At 41.8% G+C, this 18,027-nt stretch overlaps 1 protein-coding gene across 1 annotated transcript in view; it reads right to left on the minus strand.

Annotated features, from left to right (window-relative positions):
* The window catches only part of UXS1 (UDP-glucuronate decarboxylase 1), a 60,399-nt gene extending 43,748 nt beyond the window's left edge, over positions 1–16,651 (minus strand). The window contains exons 1-2 of the mRNA XM_061377867.1: positions 16,482–16,651; positions 2,290–2,317 (exon numbers count right to left, since the gene is read on the minus strand). Of these exons, the coding sequence (XP_061233851.1) occupies positions 2,290–2,317; positions 16,482–16,578 (125 nt within the window). The 5' untranslated portion in view covers positions 16,579–16,651. The remainder of the gene's footprint in view (positions 1–2,289; positions 2,318–16,481) is intronic.
* Positions 16,652–18,027: the final 1,376 nt, after the last annotated feature.

Raw genomic sequence — 18,027 nt, forward strand, 5'->3', positions numbered from 1 at the left:
GAATTTGAGCTTTTCCAAACCCAAGGGAAAAAACAGAAAAAAAAACCCCAAACCAAAACCTAAAACTTGTCCTAAGTGACCATCTGATGGGCAATACTGAGTTCTCACACAAATGTTACTCATTTGAAATGAAGCAAAGGAGGAAGGTGAAAATAGAGCACTGTCTCAAGAAGTTGGTGTTTTGCACAAATCTCTATGGTCTTATTTATCACTTAATTGTGTAAATTACCTCTATTAGTTCTGTTCATTCTTTAACTTCTAAAAGTGAAGAATATATATATTTTTAAATTTTGCCTCTTACATCTAATCTACAAAATTTTCCTTCAATTTGCCTTTTTTTTTAAATAAAACTTCTGAAAGGGGAATTATTTCTCTTACAGAAGTATGTTTTTGCATACTAGAGGATTCAAGGGTATCCAACATAAAATGGAGCTCTTTCAAATAAAACAGAGTTCCTTTACTTGGGATCTGAAGTCATTACACCTAGGGAAACAGAAGATCCTTTGTTCAGCAGATATATATATATATGCCATACTAGTAGAAGTTAGAGCAATGATTCCCTTCATATTCCTCTGTAAAGCTCTCCTACTAAAAAGTCAGTTCAGACTACTACTGGGGCAAAAACCTTATTGAACAGATTCACCTTGTTGTATCAGTAGAGTGCAGTAAATTCCTACACTAAAACATACAGATCCTGAACTATCTCTTCAAAACAAATTGTAATTGATTGTAATAGTGGAAAACAAAACCCCTCCAGGTTATATGGTATACTACAAGGAAACAATGTGAAATAATTTGTGTGAATTTTGAAAAGGTTTTCCCAAGTAACAGAACTTTACAAGAAGCTATGTGAACAATCTGTGGAATACATAGACTTTCCTCTCTGTTAAATGAGAAAAGAATTTGGAAAACCCCTCAGAATATTAAAAACTCTCCTCAGAAATGGTTCCTACTATTGTTTATTCACAAATCTTGGGAATTTAAGGACTGGCACTCTGCAGTCTAGTTTTTCATAAGCACTTTCTTCCTCCTAACAATCTTACTGTCTTAGAACCAACATCAGACTTCCAGAAAAAAGTTTTCCCCCTTGATAGCTCTATACAGAGCATCTCAAACAAGACATCAGATACAGCTAATGGCAGGTTTTGGAAGGACAGCTTATGAGGGAATGAACATGCTGCCCAAAGTCCTCTCCGAGTTTCTCATACATCCTTTGGATGTGCCCAGCTGCTCACATAACAGACATTAAGCTGCCATAGCTTGCTGGTCACAGTAACACACTTAATCTAAATCATACCTCCATCTGTGAGCTGCAGCAGCTCAACAGCTGTTTGTCTAACAGCTGAATACACTCTCTAGCAAGGGTGGTAAACTCCAAGAGGAGTAAGGTGGACAGCTTGGGACAGGAACAGATTCCAGGGTAAGCTGTCCTGGGTGAATCAGAACTCACAGAAAACACATTCTTTTTCTTACTTTGTTTCAAGCTTTCTTTACTCTGTGCTGCTAAGCATGACAACACATTAGCAAAACCTTTTACCAGCAAAACAACATCATGAAATATTTTGTCCTCTACGCACAAAGACTTCGTTGTAGGGAACAGACTGTCCCAATTTTCTCTTCACTTTCTTTTTCGTTGTGCCTTCCTGATGAATTTTCCCACAGGACAAACATTCACATGCAAAAAGAAATGCTCGGAAAATCTGCATGGTTTGCATCCATATGTTCTATTTCTAAAGGCAAAATTCTAGGGGACAGTTCAGAATATTTTTTGCTTTTTAACACTTAAACTATCAGATTCTTTCCCAATTAACTGTGGAGCAGGAAAAACCCTCAAAACCACATTTCTAAATCTAGATACAGAAACACAGTTATGACAAGCAGTGGAGAATCTGCTGCTGCTTAATATTTAAGCCTGTATTGTCACTGAGACATGGCCAGATCTGTACCGAGGAAAAGCAGAATCCAAACCTATGTGGCCCAGCTATGCCAACCACCTTCTCTGAGAAATCAAAACATCAGAAGATGAATTTGCGTAAAGAAACACAGATGCTGAAGTGCGAGTAAGATCCTGGTCAATATTTGCAGCAGATATACAAGCCCTTTTTGAGACTGAACTCCTTGTATTTTAAAAATGGTATCAGCTGCTTAGCAACCATCCAAACAACACTGTGAGATGTTCTGTTTTCCCTATTTGATATACAGTGATACATATTGATGGGAAAGGTAACTTAGTTGTTTGAGGGGGTTTTTTCAGACATGGAAATACAGTACAAAAGTGATATACATTACCTCATATTAACAAAGTTTCCCCATACAGCTGGAAATAAGAAGAGAAACAACATTAGAATATCATAAAACAGTACATGAGGTCATTTTTTTCTATCATCATTAGAAGGAATTTAAAACAATATTAAGTATGCTAATCACAAATTATCTAAGCAAGTTAGATATATATGTACAGACACGAAGTGACTAGAACACAGTTTAAGACTATAGGAAGAATTCTGGTGAAATTATATAAGATTACAAAATCATAGGAACATAGAATAATTAAATAAAAAAAGAACTAGACTATTCTAGCACACACACCTGGAATTATCTGACCACAGTAAAACAGTAGATACACTTCTCTGAACGTTATCCCCACAGTATATTACATACACAAAACACACAAGACTCCTCTGAAATATAATTTGCCATTGCACACAGATGAAACAAACCAGAACTTTGAACTTGTTTATTAGGGCTATTGAAAAAAAAAAAAAAACCAAAAAAAAAAAAAAAAACCACAAAAGCAAACCCAAAAATGTAAGAGCAAGAAGAGAGTCCCATGGGCCTGAACTACACAAGCTGGAAACTACAGACTGACAAGAGTAAATGACTGCACGCTACAGGCAATAGCTGAACCAGTCTCAAGAAGTGCCACAAGAGTCCTGCCCTAAATGTAGCAAAGGTTTGTGTGCATATGCATTCTCTCTCTAAATATGCATATATTATGATGCAGACACAAAAGGTACCTAAGCAATATAACCAAATGCCTCACTCACTAAGACAGACAAACTCACTTATTAAACTGCTTGCATAGAAAAAGAAGGTTAAGGAAGACTACAGTATAAAATTTTAAGCAGCAAACGTATCATTGGTTTATGTGTGATTCATAAAAAACTTCATCTGCCCAATTCTGGATACTTATAAGATCCGTTCAGCTGAATCTTAAAAGTGTCTACATGGGTGCTAGAACATCTAGTCTAGGTCATACTTTGCCTGGAAAAGTTGGAACAGATGATCCTTGAGGTCCCTTCCAATCTGGTATTCTCTGACTCTGTAATTTTCTACTAGAAAAAAAACAACCTTTCAAACTGTTCAGGAGTTAAGTGATTACACAGACCATCAGAACACTGATTTCCTTTTAACTTTCAACTAGGAAACAGAACATGGTTTAAAGTGGAAAAATAAGACAAATGAGGCTACACTACAGAGTCAACAACTTCAGACTGTGAAGACGAACAAGGTTAATATGGAACAGTTAAAAAAGTTACATCTGCAACAGTAACTGATAACAGGAAATATACCCTAAATATCTCCAGAAAAAACATTCTGTAATTGCTTTTTAAGAGATAAGGCCCAATATAAGGATCCAAAATACCATGAGTCTTAAGGAGGATAAGTAGCTTATACACAGTACTACCATACATATAGAAAAATTCTGAAGTGTTCTCAGTTTTTGTAAGCTGTACTTCAGGTCTCAAGTTGCAGCTAACGAAGTATTGTGCCTAGACTTAGGCTTTGCACATACCCTTTTATGATTACTATTGATCTCAAGCAGACAGACAAGGTGTTGCAGAAACAAGAGAACAAAAAAATGCTGCTAAAGCCACTGCCACCTCCCAGGCAAGACAAGAAAGGAAACATACCAAGGGAAGACAAGCGATGATGCAGTAATGCAGTCACTGTCCCACTCTCTCGGGGATGGCAAAGCTACTGAACTGTCTTTAACTACCGAGTTATTCAAAGAGTAATTTAAATGAACATATGACAGACTATTAAACAAACTGCAGGAGGGCACTGTGGTATTTGTGGGTGTATCATAAAACTTCTGTGATCTTCCGGGACAAGATAAGGAAGCTTTATGTTAGAACAGATGATAAATAAAATCCAACTGAATTTAAAGAACACTGTAGATTTTATGTTAAATAAAGTAAATTCTTTAGGAAGAAAGGATACAGTGTTGAGCACTGAACTGAATTCAAGTTATTTACCCTCTGGGCAGGATATTAGAATTATTTCTGATAACATTAATGGAAATATTTTATTTTTTTTCCAGGCAATGATGACCATCTGGCAACTACAGGTACAGAATTCTCAAGTTAAACATTACTCAGCTATCCTTACAAACAGTTATTTTCCAGGGCTGCAGAAACTCCTACAAATAGCAGTGTATTGGTTATACAGTGCAGGAAACATCTGGGCTTAGGTGGTGAAACAGGAATTGATGAAAAATGGGCTGCCAGCTGCACCACAAATACCATCCAGACAGTTCTGTTGCAAAGACAGTGTAGCTACATTGCATATAAGAAACTGGCTTCCTAAATAAACCATGTTAATTGTGTGTGCCTAGCATTCACAGCAGAGAAGGGGAGGTCAGAAAGGCATCTGTGTACTTCCGGAAACACTGTGCTTGATATTCCAGTTCTACGGGAGTAAATGACCTTCCATTAAGCTTCCAGGAAGCATATTTTTGTGCCATTGCAAAAAAAGAATGAAACTGCAAAATGAAGTACATAGGAAATACCACATGGAGGGATCTAAGAACCCTGAAGTCTCTCTCACAGGCAGAGATGCTGCAGAAACTCTCTTGAACATACTGCTCTCACAAAGGATTCCTAATGTACAATGCTAAGTAGGATCTTTAATATTACTTTGTGTTCACATACAGCTTATGTCAAGGTTGAAGGGATGAGGCAAGGTTTTGCACCTTGCCCTAAGGCGAGGTGTAATTAAATTTTTGTTGGTTTGCTTTGTTTTTGTTTTTTTTTTTTTCCCTAAATGCACATCACAATTGTTTATATAATGGGCTTACACAGCTGCAGAACCAGCAGTATGATGACTCTATGGCTTAAAGAGGATTTCCTTCATTTGTCACTTCCTTGCCCTAAAGGTTATGCCAAGGCCACTGTGACAAGAATAATGAAAACACATTAAAGCAAGTGGGCCCAAATCCACAAGCAGAACGGTGAGAATTACAAGCCTAAATCCGACCTGAAAACCCTCACAGGCACCAAGTTCAGGCACCAAAAGCTGCAGATGTAAATGGTTAAATAAAGCTTCCATACCAGCAAGGTCAATGATCAGGCACTATACATAAACCCAGGTTTTAAAAGCATCGAACGCCTCATAGACCCAGTTTGAGCAAACACTAACATAACTGAGCACCTTACTGCAAAAGCCAGTCTCAAACAAAACAAAAAAAATAAATACAATTTAAAAAAAAACCCAACTCTGAAGCCAAATCTTGTAAGCAAGAGGTATTCATCCAGAACAGCCCTATGCCAATTCTCAAACAGTAGAGATTTAACACCCTCATCTTCCATGGCCACACACAGTACATAATCCATGAAGAACTTTCTATTCATTCAACTAGAGAGCATTCCTGGGCAGAGTCTTCCTGCCATCTACTGCAAGGGAAGAACCCATGATTTATTGGGACTAGAGAGGCAGAAGCATGACCTGTAACCAAACGATTAAGACACTCACCTAACAAGAGAGAAGAAACAGAGGTTCTCTTTATTCTCTCAAAGACTATTTATAAACCTTACCAGTGACTGATTAAGGCAGTGGTAAGTTGCCATTAGATATCGGAATTATCTGGGTTGTTTCAAGACACATGAAAGCCTGGTTTAATGACCTGTAGGAAAAGGTATAGTCCTACTTTGACTCTGTTCTGGGTTGTATTTTTCCCTCTGCATCCCTTCCATAAAATAATGGGAGCAATCATTTTTATTGTAGCATTTTTGCAAGGATTAATTGCAAGTACAGTGAAGATACACCAGAGACAATCACTCCCACAGATGTTACACTTTAAAGTGACAGCTTCCAGAGAAGAATGACATGCCTTGGATGAAGTGATAAAGAGCTGTACTTTTAGAAGAGGAGACTTATTTCTTAAAGCTTAATCAAAGTATTGTTATTAAAGAGGTATTTACATTTTGCAAACTAACATTAATCACCCATGGTTTTCAGAAAACCCCAATCCTCTTTTTTGTTTGGTTTATTGCTTGTTTTCTTTTCCCTCCAGCCTCTGAGAGATAAAGCTGTAACTATTTGGCAAGCACAACCTTATAGCAGAATTGTTGAAGACTTCCAAGACTTCTCAAAACATCCTTAAACAAGAGCCAGTCAGTCACAGCCAGGTGATGAATGGATTTCTTTCTAATGAATACATTTCTATTCCTAGAAACAGAAAGGTCTGTTCAGTTTTTCTAGAGAAGACCCTTTCTGAGATAATGCTGGATGCAGAGCAGCACAGTGATAGGCTGTTTTCAGAAAAGTAATATCCCAAGAGTTATCTTTTGGACACCAGTCAACCCTGCCTACATGAAGTCTAAAAAAAGAACCCAAACACTGACCCCCAATCTATTAAGTCATACTCAAAAAGGTACAACAGAAATCCCAAGCAGTTTGCTGTTGAGGATGCACTATTAAATGGACACTTTCCTATCTATCATAGCCAGACCTTTAGCTCTGACCAGCTGCACTTAATAGCAAGCAAGGGTTATTCTTCAGAATATAAAGACAGGATGTACGTTTTTACCTGGATGTCTTTTGAGTCTGTAATCTGTGATAATACTTACTGCAGAGTTTTCTATAAAACACAGATTACTACTCTGAGAACCTTGCATGCTCTAATTAAGTAACTCACAACAGGCTGGGGAACCAGAAAAATAACACTATCACATTCTGAAGGCAGAGGGGAAAAAAAAACAAAAAACAAAACACGAGAATCTCAAAGGAGAAGTCTTTTTCTCTAGGTTTCTTTAAATGACATTAAGACACAGACTTTATGGCAGCGACAGTAACAAACAGTCATGATCTGAAATTATTAGTGACAGTATTAGTTTCAGCATCACACACATTTTAAAACGTTTTTTTTAAAAAGAGAGCTCATGATGCCCATCGAAATACAACTGTACCAAAAATCAATGCAATATCTTTTAAACTAATTTTCTTTCCCAATGGCTTTGTTGTTTCCATTTTCAAGACAGTTGGTTGAAGAAATTTTTATACAAGCTTTTATTTAAGTAGATATAGCTGAAAAGACAGTATTTTTTCCTTGTATCACCCTCCTTACTCCACTGATCATAAGAATAAAAAGAATACAAAATGATACTCATTTCAAACAGAGCTTACTATCAACAGAAACAGCATGAACTGAAATGCAGTTGTAACCTGAATTTCTAGAGCAAAATTGTAAGCTCTGAATGTCCAAAGTGAATTGCTTCAGCCAAACTTCCTATTTCAGAGAGATGCAATATCATTTAAAACGGAGCTTTTTCCTTAAATCTGACTCTCCACTGTCACTCAGCAGCTTCAATCTCCTGGTAGAAATAAGCTTTTTGTCTCCAGAGGAAAACTTGACAAAAGGAAAGTAGGCGAAGGGAACTCAAATGCTTATTACTACTACAGATGCATTAAAGTCTTAATTTGATTTGCAGATCTCAATCAGATCTGAAATTAATCTAAAGGAAAAAAAAACAAACAAACAGTTTTCTTTAAGAAGCTATTGTTTCCCAAACAACATCCTTGTTGCTAAATTGGGTAAGGAATTGGCTGAGTGGCTGCATGCAAAGAGTTGCAGTCAGTGGTTCAATGTCCAACGGCATATCAGTCATAAGTGGCACCCCTCAGGGGTCTGTACGATAACTGGTACTGTTCAGTATGTTTATTAATGTCCCAGTGGGATTAAGTACACCCTCAATAAGTTTGCAGATGATACTGAGCTGAGTGGGCAAATACGAAGTTCAACAAGGCCAAGTACAAGATTCTGCACCTGGATCAGGGCAATCATATCAATACAGACTAGGTTACAAATGGAGTGAGGGCACCCTGCAGAGAAGAACCTGGAGATACTGGTGGAGTCAAAATTAAACACAAAGTGGCAATGCGAGTTTATATCCTAGAAAGCCAACCACAGCCTGGGCTGTATCAACAGAAGCATGGCCACCTGACCAAGGGAGGCGATTCCACCGCTCCGCTCTTGTGAGACCCTACCTGCAGTACCGTGCTCAGCTCTGAGGAACGCAGGACAGGAACATGGACCTGTTGGAGTCCAAAGGGGGGCCACAAAGATGGTCTGACGGCTGGATCATCTCTGCTACAGAGACAGGCTGAGAGAGTTGGGGTTGTTCAGCCTGGAAAACACAAGGCTCTAAGGAGGCCTTATTGGAGCCTTTCAGTACTTAAAGGGGGTTTATAAGAACGAGAAACTTTTTACCACGGCCTGTAGGGATAGCACAAGGAGTAACGATGTTGAAAGACAGCAGACTTAAATTAGATACAAGAAAGGAATTGTTTACTATGAGGGTGGTGAGACATGGCACAGGTTGCCCAGAGAAGTTGTGGATGCCCCATCCCTGGGAGTGTTCAAGGAACAACCTCATCTAGTGAAAGATGTCCCTGTCCATGGCAGGGCACTGGAACTAGATGATCATTAAAGGTCCCTTAAAATCCAATCCATTCTATGACTTGGCCAATGCATTTCAAACTGCATTTTATAGTCTAGATTCCATGATAATTAAAAAAACCCAATTGTATCCTATCCTATCTGTACTTCCAGTAATTTGTTAATTTGCTTTAGAAAATTATTACACTGATGGCAGCATGTTACAATATTAGTGGAGATAAAAACATACAACTGCTAATCATAACTTTACATTACAGACTGTCACCTTCCTGGGTGAAGCTTATGATTACGCCTCTTGTGAATGTACAATAATTTGAATATTAAAAAAAATAATCTACTCCTTTGCTATGTCTATATAGATTTCTGTATGGCAAGCAGTTCTTTCTGTTGTATTTCCTGAACTGATGTCTTCAAAAGTAAAGTTCCTGCTCCAAATCAAAAACAACAGATAGGAACTGTAGCTTTTCCTACATGGAAAGTACCCTAGATACCAGGATACATGGTTTTCTGAAGGGGAAGATGCTCTCTCTTAAACTTGGAGAACATCACTCTTATGTCATACCCTCATCTAGTCATCACCTAGCAAAGCAGAGGCAGTATAGTTATCAGGATGCTTTTGTACTTTCTCTGAAGAAGGAAGACAAGCTTTGGCAAGCTGATACACTCCTACAGCTGCAAGATATAACATTATGCAAATTTTCTTTCTTTACAAGAGTTAATGGAGCTTCATACTGGATGGGAAGCTAATCATGAATACTTATTCTAAAATTTCAGACAGCATCATCACTTCATGACTGAAATCTGTTCTTCATTTCCCAAATGGCGAATTTTTCCAAATCTACTGTTAAGTGTTTTTTTCCAGTTCTCTGTTCAGTGTTTCTACTCCTTCACATCTCATACCTTTAGCACATTATCCTTTACCACTACTCATCCATTTTTCTCTATTCATCCTATTTCGCCACATACAAGTAATGCACTCCAACTGTTAATTACTACAAACAAAACAAAAACCCTACTTCAGTAGAGTTAGTTTAACACTTTTTTTACAGAAAAGCAATAACAATAGAAATGATGGAGAAGCATTTCCCACTTTGTAAAAACAGAGGGGAAAGATGATCTAAGAGTCTTTTTGTGCTTGAGTAGAATGATGACAGCACCAGCTCCTGCACATGCAACAGAGAATACAAATACCAAGTGGATATAAAATATTAAAGACAAGTACCAAAGACAAATATTAAATGGAGATAAGCTGGGAACTGTAAGGGTGGAAATGGCTAGCAAAGCAGAGCTGGAGTCCATCTATCCCTGACAAACTCAAATGAATCCTGAACAAATTTTCATAAGCTACAAAGCTTTGGCAAGTTGGAAGTCTGACAAGCAGAGAACTGGAAGCTGTTGAAGACAGCAAACCTATTTGCATAAACACACAGATGAAAGGCAGCTCTGCAGGACATGAAGCCAGCAAGCAAATGTTTTTGGTTTGGTTTTTTTTTTTTTTTTTTTGTGGAGAATCCATGGCATGCTGACACAAAAAGCAGGCAAGCCTGATGTCACATCAGACCACTTCTAACTCTCCCATGGTCAGTCAATCCTTCTGTCAAGTTGGAAAAAAAACTGCAGAAGAAAGATTTCTGGTATCCTCCACAACAGTGCTTAATAGCTTTCAGACAGCTAGCCTGAATCAGTAGGGCAGGACCAAATTTGTATTTATTTTTCTATTATGAAAAGTGAAAGTAAAAGCTTATCAGAACACAACTTTAAGTAGCATTTAGCCTTCGAGCACATGCAAGACAATCAACATGCAAGGGGCTGGTAAGATTCAAACTGAAAAGCTTACTCACAGCTACACATTCAGAGAAGAACGCGTTACATTGTTCCTACCTGATGGAAATTTAACAAAAACAAATGGCTAACCTTGTAACACAAAAGGATAAAAGCCATGGAAACCAATAATGCTAGGATAAGTCAAGCCAGTACACTGCAGGATGTATTTCCCTCACATTATTTTGACATTTTAAGTTGTTTCAGTAGCTGTGCTGCAGTTTATCATAACAAGGAGCCAAGGTCTTAATCCCAGATCTCGTGACAACACCCTATTATTCCTTCTTTCTTGCCTTGGAAAAGGAAAAAGACTACTGACATACTTCCAGAGAACTATGAAAAATGAGGTGATTGGTGACAGCCAGCATGGCTTCACTAAGGGCAAATCCTGCCTTACTAATTTGGTGGCCTTCTATGATGGGACTACAGAACTGATGGATAGAGGAAGAGCAGCTGACATCATCTACCTGGACTTGTGCAAAGTGTTTGACACTGTCCCACATTACATCCTTGTCTCTAAACTGGAGACACATGTACTTGATGGACAGACCTCCCAGGGGACAAAAAATTGGCTGGATGGCTGACCACACATAGTTGCAGTCAATGGCTCCATGTCATTGTGGAGGCCAGTGAAAAGCAGTGTCCCTAATGGGTCAGTCTTGGGACCGATCTTGTTCAAAATCTTTGTCAAATGGATACGTGGACAGTAGGATTGAGTGCGCCCTCAGCAAGTTTGCCAATGACATCAAGCTGAGCGGTGCTGTCAACATCATGGAGGGAAGAGATGCCATCCAGAGGGACCTTGACACACTTGTAAGGTGGGCTGATGCCAACCTCATAAAGTTTAACCATGACAAGTGCAAGGTCCTATACCTGGGTTGGGAAAATCCCAGACAGAGCTACAGGTTGGTCAGAGAAGAGATTCAGAGCAGCCCTGTGGAGAAGGACTTGGGGGTGTTGCTTGATGAGAAACTGAACAAGAGCTGGCTTCAGTGTGTGTTTGCAGCCCAGAAAGCCAACCGTATCCTGGGCTGCATCAAAAGAAGCATGACCAGCAGGTCAAAGGAGGTGATCCTGCCCCTCCACACTGCTCTCATGAAACCCCAACTTGGAATACTGTGTACAGTTCTGGTGTCCTCAACATAAAAAGGACATGGAGCTGTTGGATCAAGTCCAGAGGACGCCACAAGAATGATCAGGGGAATGGAGCACCTCCCATACAAAGGCTGAGAAAATCGCAGCTGTTCAGCTTGGAGAAGGCTGTGTGGAGACCTCATAGCAGCCTTCCAGTATCTGAAGGGGGCCTACAAGGATGCTCAGGAGGGACTCCTCATCAGGGACTGCACTGATAGGACAAGGGGTAATGGGTTAAAACTTAAACAGGGGAAGTTCAGGTTAGATATAAGGAAGAAGTTCTTTACTGTGAGGGCAGAGAAACACTGGAACAGGTTGCCCAGACAAGTGCTAAATGTTCCATCCCTGGCAGTGTTTCAAGGCCAGACTGGACAGAGCTTTGAGCAACCTCATCTAGTAGAGGGTATCCCTGCTCGTAGCAGATGAGCTGAACTAGTTGATCATAAGGTCCTTTCAAACCAAAACCACTCAATGGTTCAATGCTGGGATCTACATATGAGTGAAGAGAACTGTTCTACTTTACTAGCTCTTTCTTTTCATTAAGAGCATACAACTCCCTTGTTATACCAGGACATCAGTAGACTATTTACAATAGCATCAAGATTAAAGCAAACTATGCCGATTGATGAGCTCTGGTTTTTAAATCCCAGCTACAAGATTCTACAATGTTATTTCCAACTTCATTAAAGTCCTGATTCTACAATGACAGCTGCACTGAAGCATCTCAGTATATCCATATAAAGCTGAATAAACATTTAAATCTTCAAAGGGAATGAGTTTAAGGCATCTATTATACCAACCCACAAACAGGTGGGCTTTTAAAAAGAAAACTTTCAGCCTGCATCTATGTTACTCATACTGCAGTGACACTGATTTTTTTAACAATATCTATTTAATTGATTGCTGTTACGATACCTCCACATTCCTCACTACAGACAACAAAATTCAATTAAATCTACTTCCCTTGTATTTATAATCACCTCACATTCTTAAGCTGTGGTTTCACAACAGCTTCCAGATGATGCAAGTGCAGCCCATGACTGAAAGGATTTGTTTCAATCCACCTCCACATAACCCCCACCTCCTTTTTATAGCACTAGCACTCCTGCAGTATCTTGCTGGTGGTTAAATCAGACAAAAAATCTTTGGCAGAAGACTCTGTCCCTTTAAAAAGTGCAACAAAAATTCAACCTTTGGCCAGGGCTTCCCAGTATAGGTGGCACAGTACAGCCATGTAATGTCCACAGAAGGATACAGCAATGCAAGTTAATCAACCAAGCTCATTCTGAGAAGAATAAAATAAAGTAGCATTCTACCACACTATATTCAGAGCAATTCGGACAGTTTGCTAGCTGCATTATTTCTAGACTCATTGATTTGGGTGACCGGGAACAAAATCACCCCTTTCACTCAGGGCTTACAGATAAACTCTGTTCACTTCAATTTTGCCAGGGAGCAACTGCTAAAGTTACAACAGCTTTTAACTCCCTCCTGCACAGAAATGCTCATTTTGAGTTTTATTTTTATATACACAAACTATGCATAGTACACAGTTTCAAGTGAATAATTTTTTTTACTTAATAATTAAGTAAATATTATTATTAATAATAATACTTAAAGAAATAAGGAATATTACTTTATCTCAAACCCAGATATAAAGTAAGGATCCTTCTTACTCCCACTAGAGAAACCAGCAAATCCATAAAAAGAGTTCTAAGTATCTTTACCATGAACCTGACTGTGCACCTCATGTCAGGATGCTACTTTAACCCAAGTCAACAAGACTCCTTAGGTGAGAGACTAACACTGTAGACCTGCAAAGCACATGACAGCAGTGTTGCCAACAGCACTCGCAGCTGACCATTTCATCACTGCACCACCTCCTCAGTTGCACCAAAACAGCTTCTTGAATGCCCACACTGTCAAATGGTTATAACCTAATGTCCTGGGTTCAGCAGTAGCAGTCATTTTTCTCTTTCTTGGTAGCTGGTGCAGTGCTGTGTTTTGACTTTCGGGCTGGGAACAAAGCTGATGCTGATCATTCCCTTACTGTAGAACTTGTCTGGTTCTGTCAAGCCTACAGCACCCGGGATTCCCAGGCGGTTAAACCACGACACCTAAATTACAACCTTAGTCCACATCAGTTCCTTTACATATCACAGAAATTTAAGTCTTTGTACGTGCTGGATGCTGGTGGGAAATGGGGGATGTGAAGCAGGGATACTTAAACCAGCCTGGCCATTTAACACCTTGCACTGTGAAACTACCAAGAGAGCCACTCAAGGAGTCCTAAGAGCAAGACAGCTGAGAGCCTTTCAACTGACTTAAAGCTCTTCCTTTAGTTTGCAGACTCTCACAGAGGGATTCTTTAGGCACATTTGTAACAAATTTGTATTCAAAGGCAGAAGCTTTTTATGAAATAAACCACTTTTTCTAGAAAGACACTCCCTAAACATTCTCTCAGGGTTTCACAGACAATCTGACAAAATGGCACTATCAAAAAAGTCCTGTCTTCTAGTTCATAAAAAAGTAATGTACTTGCACTATTTCATTCCCTGCAACATAATGTGCTCCAAACCCAATTCCCCCTGCACTAACACTGAATGGAAATTCAAGGAAAGAAGGCGCACAGCCTAAAAACACTTAGTCACTTGGAGAGTATTTGAGATAGAAGGAATGTAAGAAGTGCCAGCACATACACCTACACCAGCAGCTCAGTTTTCTCAGATGCTGTGCTATTTTAGTCTGGCATTATCTGACTGCAACCAGAGCACAGTGATGATTCAGTAATATTGCAAGGAGTACACTTTTAGGATAGGGGGACAGATCATAATCTCTTCCACAGAAAACAAAAACGAGTCTCTCTAGAATCTATTATCAGCATCTGCTAGCATACCTTATTGAAGATGCCAGAGCCATAACTAATGATTCCATTACTTTTGCCCACTAGTCAAAAGATTGAAAACCACAGCAATCTGACACATTAGATTTGCAAAAACCTCATATCAGACACCAACATATTCCCTTTTCAAGCTACTTTTTTGCCACATTGCTCTGCAGCCCCTCTCCTCCATTTTTTTTTTCTGAATCCCAAAGAACAACCAGGAACAAGCAGTGAGAAGACTTCTATGACTTACTGCCCAAACAACAAAAATCACATGGCTTTTTTTTTTCCTTTCTTCATAGAATCATAGAATAGTTAGGGTTGGAAAGGACCTTAAGATCATCAAGTTCCAACCCCCCTGCCATGAGCAGGGACACCTCGCTCTAAACCATATCACCCAAGGCCTTTTGGCTAACTTTTACTCAGAAAGCAAGCATCAACTACTGTCCAGAGTCTAATAGCCAGGTTCTAATGACCATGTCAACTGCCACTCAATTCCCGTATTTCCACAGCAGCCTGTTAACTTCATTTTCAAAATTAAGTATTATTTTTTGCAAAACAGCAAAATCTTTCAAAATAAGAACATGCATTAAGGTGTACCTGCTTCAGTACACACGGAACCTGAAGTCACCCGGACAAATTGTCCTAAGAGTCAGAGCTGGCATAGAACTTCAATGACAACAGCAGTACCTAGTAATGAGGTTCTGCAAAAGCAGTAACATACGGTAGTAAAAGGAATTCCTATGTTGTGTTTGTGGGGTAGGAAACACCACCCATTCTGCCAATTACTTCAGCTGTACCTCCCAAATGCAAAGGGAGGATCCTAAATCTGATGCACGCACCCATCACCAAAGCTAGCTCACCTATATGTGTTGTGAAGCATCAAGAGAATCACTTGTCCCTAGCTAAGCTGACAAAGCATCTAAGATCCTTCCTCATGATGTGTCATCTACATAAAATCTATCCAAGCCTAAAACTAAGACAGGCTCACATAAACTAAATACGAAAAAATGTAACAGAAAAACCTGGACAAGGAAGGGAAGAGAGGTGACAGAATGGCATTATAAATCCTAGACTCCATCTGACTCATACCTAATAATTGAAGTCATAAACATCCCTGTCAGTGGTTACTCTTCACAAACACCTTTGTGCCTCTCTTCAGCCTCTTAAGTCTCCAGCTACGTGCTAAGCTAATAAACAAAATAAACCACCATTTATTTAGCCCCCAAAGGACACCGAAGGATATCTTTTTTTCTTTGCAATAACCACACATGAGGCCTGCCCTGGAAAACTTCCACGCCGGCTCACCTCACGCAGCTACCTGGTTACGATTAACGCGGGCTACGCGTGCTCTGGGGAGCGGCTGCGGAAACACTGACTCCTTGAGCCACGTCTCGCTGACACCGCTCCCCCCGGCCTCACCGCCCGGGGCTCGGCCCGAAGGCCGGCTGCCTGCCGCACGGCGCGGGGGGGTTCCCGGCCGCCCCTTCCCGTGGGACACAGAGGGGAAGCCGGAGGAGGCCTCCCGCAACGCGAAAGCCAACGCTTCCCGCAACGGCCGCCGAGGGGGCAGGAGGGGGATGTAGGTCTTCCCCTCAGAAGCCATCGGGCCGGGGCAGGGGAAAGATGCCTGGCAGGGTGCCCGGCCGACCCGGCTGTCCCGGGCGCCCTCAGCCACGGCCTAGCCGGCTGCCCGCCGCACTCGGGAAAGTTTCAGCAGTGCGGGGAGGCGGCGGGAGGAAGGGAGCCGGCAGCCCGGGGCGCGGGGAGCTCCCTACCCCTCCGGGGTCAGAGCAGCCACGCTGCGGCGGCTCGCAACCGGGCAACTCAACGGGGAACCACCACAATCTCCTCCTCCTCTTCCCCGCGAGCGGCGGAGGGCTCGGGGAGCCGAGGGTACCCGGCCAGTGGACAGTGAATGGCGGGGCCATACCCGTCCCCAACCCCCGGTGCTTCACTCACAAGCGACATAGGCGATGAAGGCGAGCCCCATGAGCAGCTTCATCCTCCTGCGGTTGATGGCGGTCAACAGGCGCAGCACCGGCCCCTTGCTCACCATGCCCCGCCGCAGCACCACGCACCGCCCGCCAGACGCGCTACCGGGCTCGCGCGCGCACGGGGGCGGCCACCCACCGCTCGGCTCCGCTCGCCTCCCCGGCCCGGGCTACCCGGGAACCACCCGCGCAGGCGCAACAGCGCCCGCTCGTCCACCCGCTCTCCCTCTCTCCACCTCCTCCACCGCTTCCCCCCCGCCAGTGGTTGCGGCCGGCGGCGCATGCGCAGGACGAGACCGGGGGTCTGTGTGAGGCCCATCGGGCGGCGGTGCCCGGGGCGGGGTGAGGCGTTAGGGAACTTGTGTGTTTGTTTTGCTAGGGTTTTGGGTGGAGGTCTCCCCCCACAGAGCGTGTCTGGGGAAGGGGAAGCGGGCGCGCTGCCTCTCCCTAACCCTGGCCTCGTCTTTCAGGGTGCTTCGGAGAGCTTGGTCACCTGTTACCTCCCGGCGTGCGCACCACTCCCAGGGTGGTGACCTACGGGGACGGAGGCGCAGGCAGGGACACACGCGTGGGTACAGTGTGCGTCACGGTGTCACCTTCTGTGCTCGGTTTTTGAAAGCCCCATTTGCCACATCCTAAATGTGCTTTCCATGCTGCACGTGGTTCTTTGCCATGATAAAGGAAGAACAGGGTTATTTTGTCCACTAAAGTTCATGAATTTGCCTGTGTTTAGTATAACAAGACTGCGGTTACTTTCAAATGACTTTATAATCATTAGGGTTGAAAGAGACCTCTGTAGATCATCCAATCCGACCCCTCCGCAAGGTAGGGCTACCTAGAGCAGGTTACACAGGAATATATCCAGGTGGGTTTTGAATGTCTCCAACGAGGGAGACTCCACAACCCCCCTTGTCTGCCTGTTCAGTGCTCTGCCATCCTCAGTGTAAAGAAGTTCTTCCTCATGTTGAGGTGAAAGCTCTTGTGCTTTAGTTGATGGCTATTTCTCCTTGTCCTGTCACTGGGCACCAGCCTCCTGGCACCCACCTTTGAGATATTTATGTGCATTAATGAGATCCCCTCTCAGTTTTCTTTAGACTAAGCAGGCCCAGTTCCCACAGTCTCTCCTCATAAGAGAGGTGCCCCAGACCCGTAATCATCTGTGTGGCCCTAATGAGATGAAAATCTTGAATTTGAAATGAAGAATTGGAGATTTTTTTCCCTAAAGTTCATGAATTTGCCTCTGTTTGCAATATCAAGATTGCAGTTACTTTAAAATGATTAAAATTTCTACTGCAACTTCCACCCAAAGTCCCTGTGGCCTGTTGCAAACTGCAGATTCGTGTTTGCCTGGAACGGTAGGCACCTTGCTCACGTGCCAAAGCATGTTCCCCTGCCAGAAAAGTACACCCACTTAATCTGAAGAGAGATCTTTCTTCCACAACCCAACCTTCCCCCTGAGTCATATGGCCTACACACAATTTCTAAGGGGTATTCTTTCTCACACTCATCTTCCA

Source organism: Neopsephotus bourkii, unplaced genomic scaffold (assembly GCF_033783945.1).
Source record: "Neopsephotus bourkii isolate Nb327-2 ecotype Australia unplaced genomic scaffold, CSIRO-AGI_Nbou_v1 NB_1760, whole genome shotgun sequence".
Lineage (NCBI taxonomy): Eukaryota > Metazoa > Chordata > Aves > Psittaciformes > Psittacidae > Neopsephotus > Neopsephotus bourkii.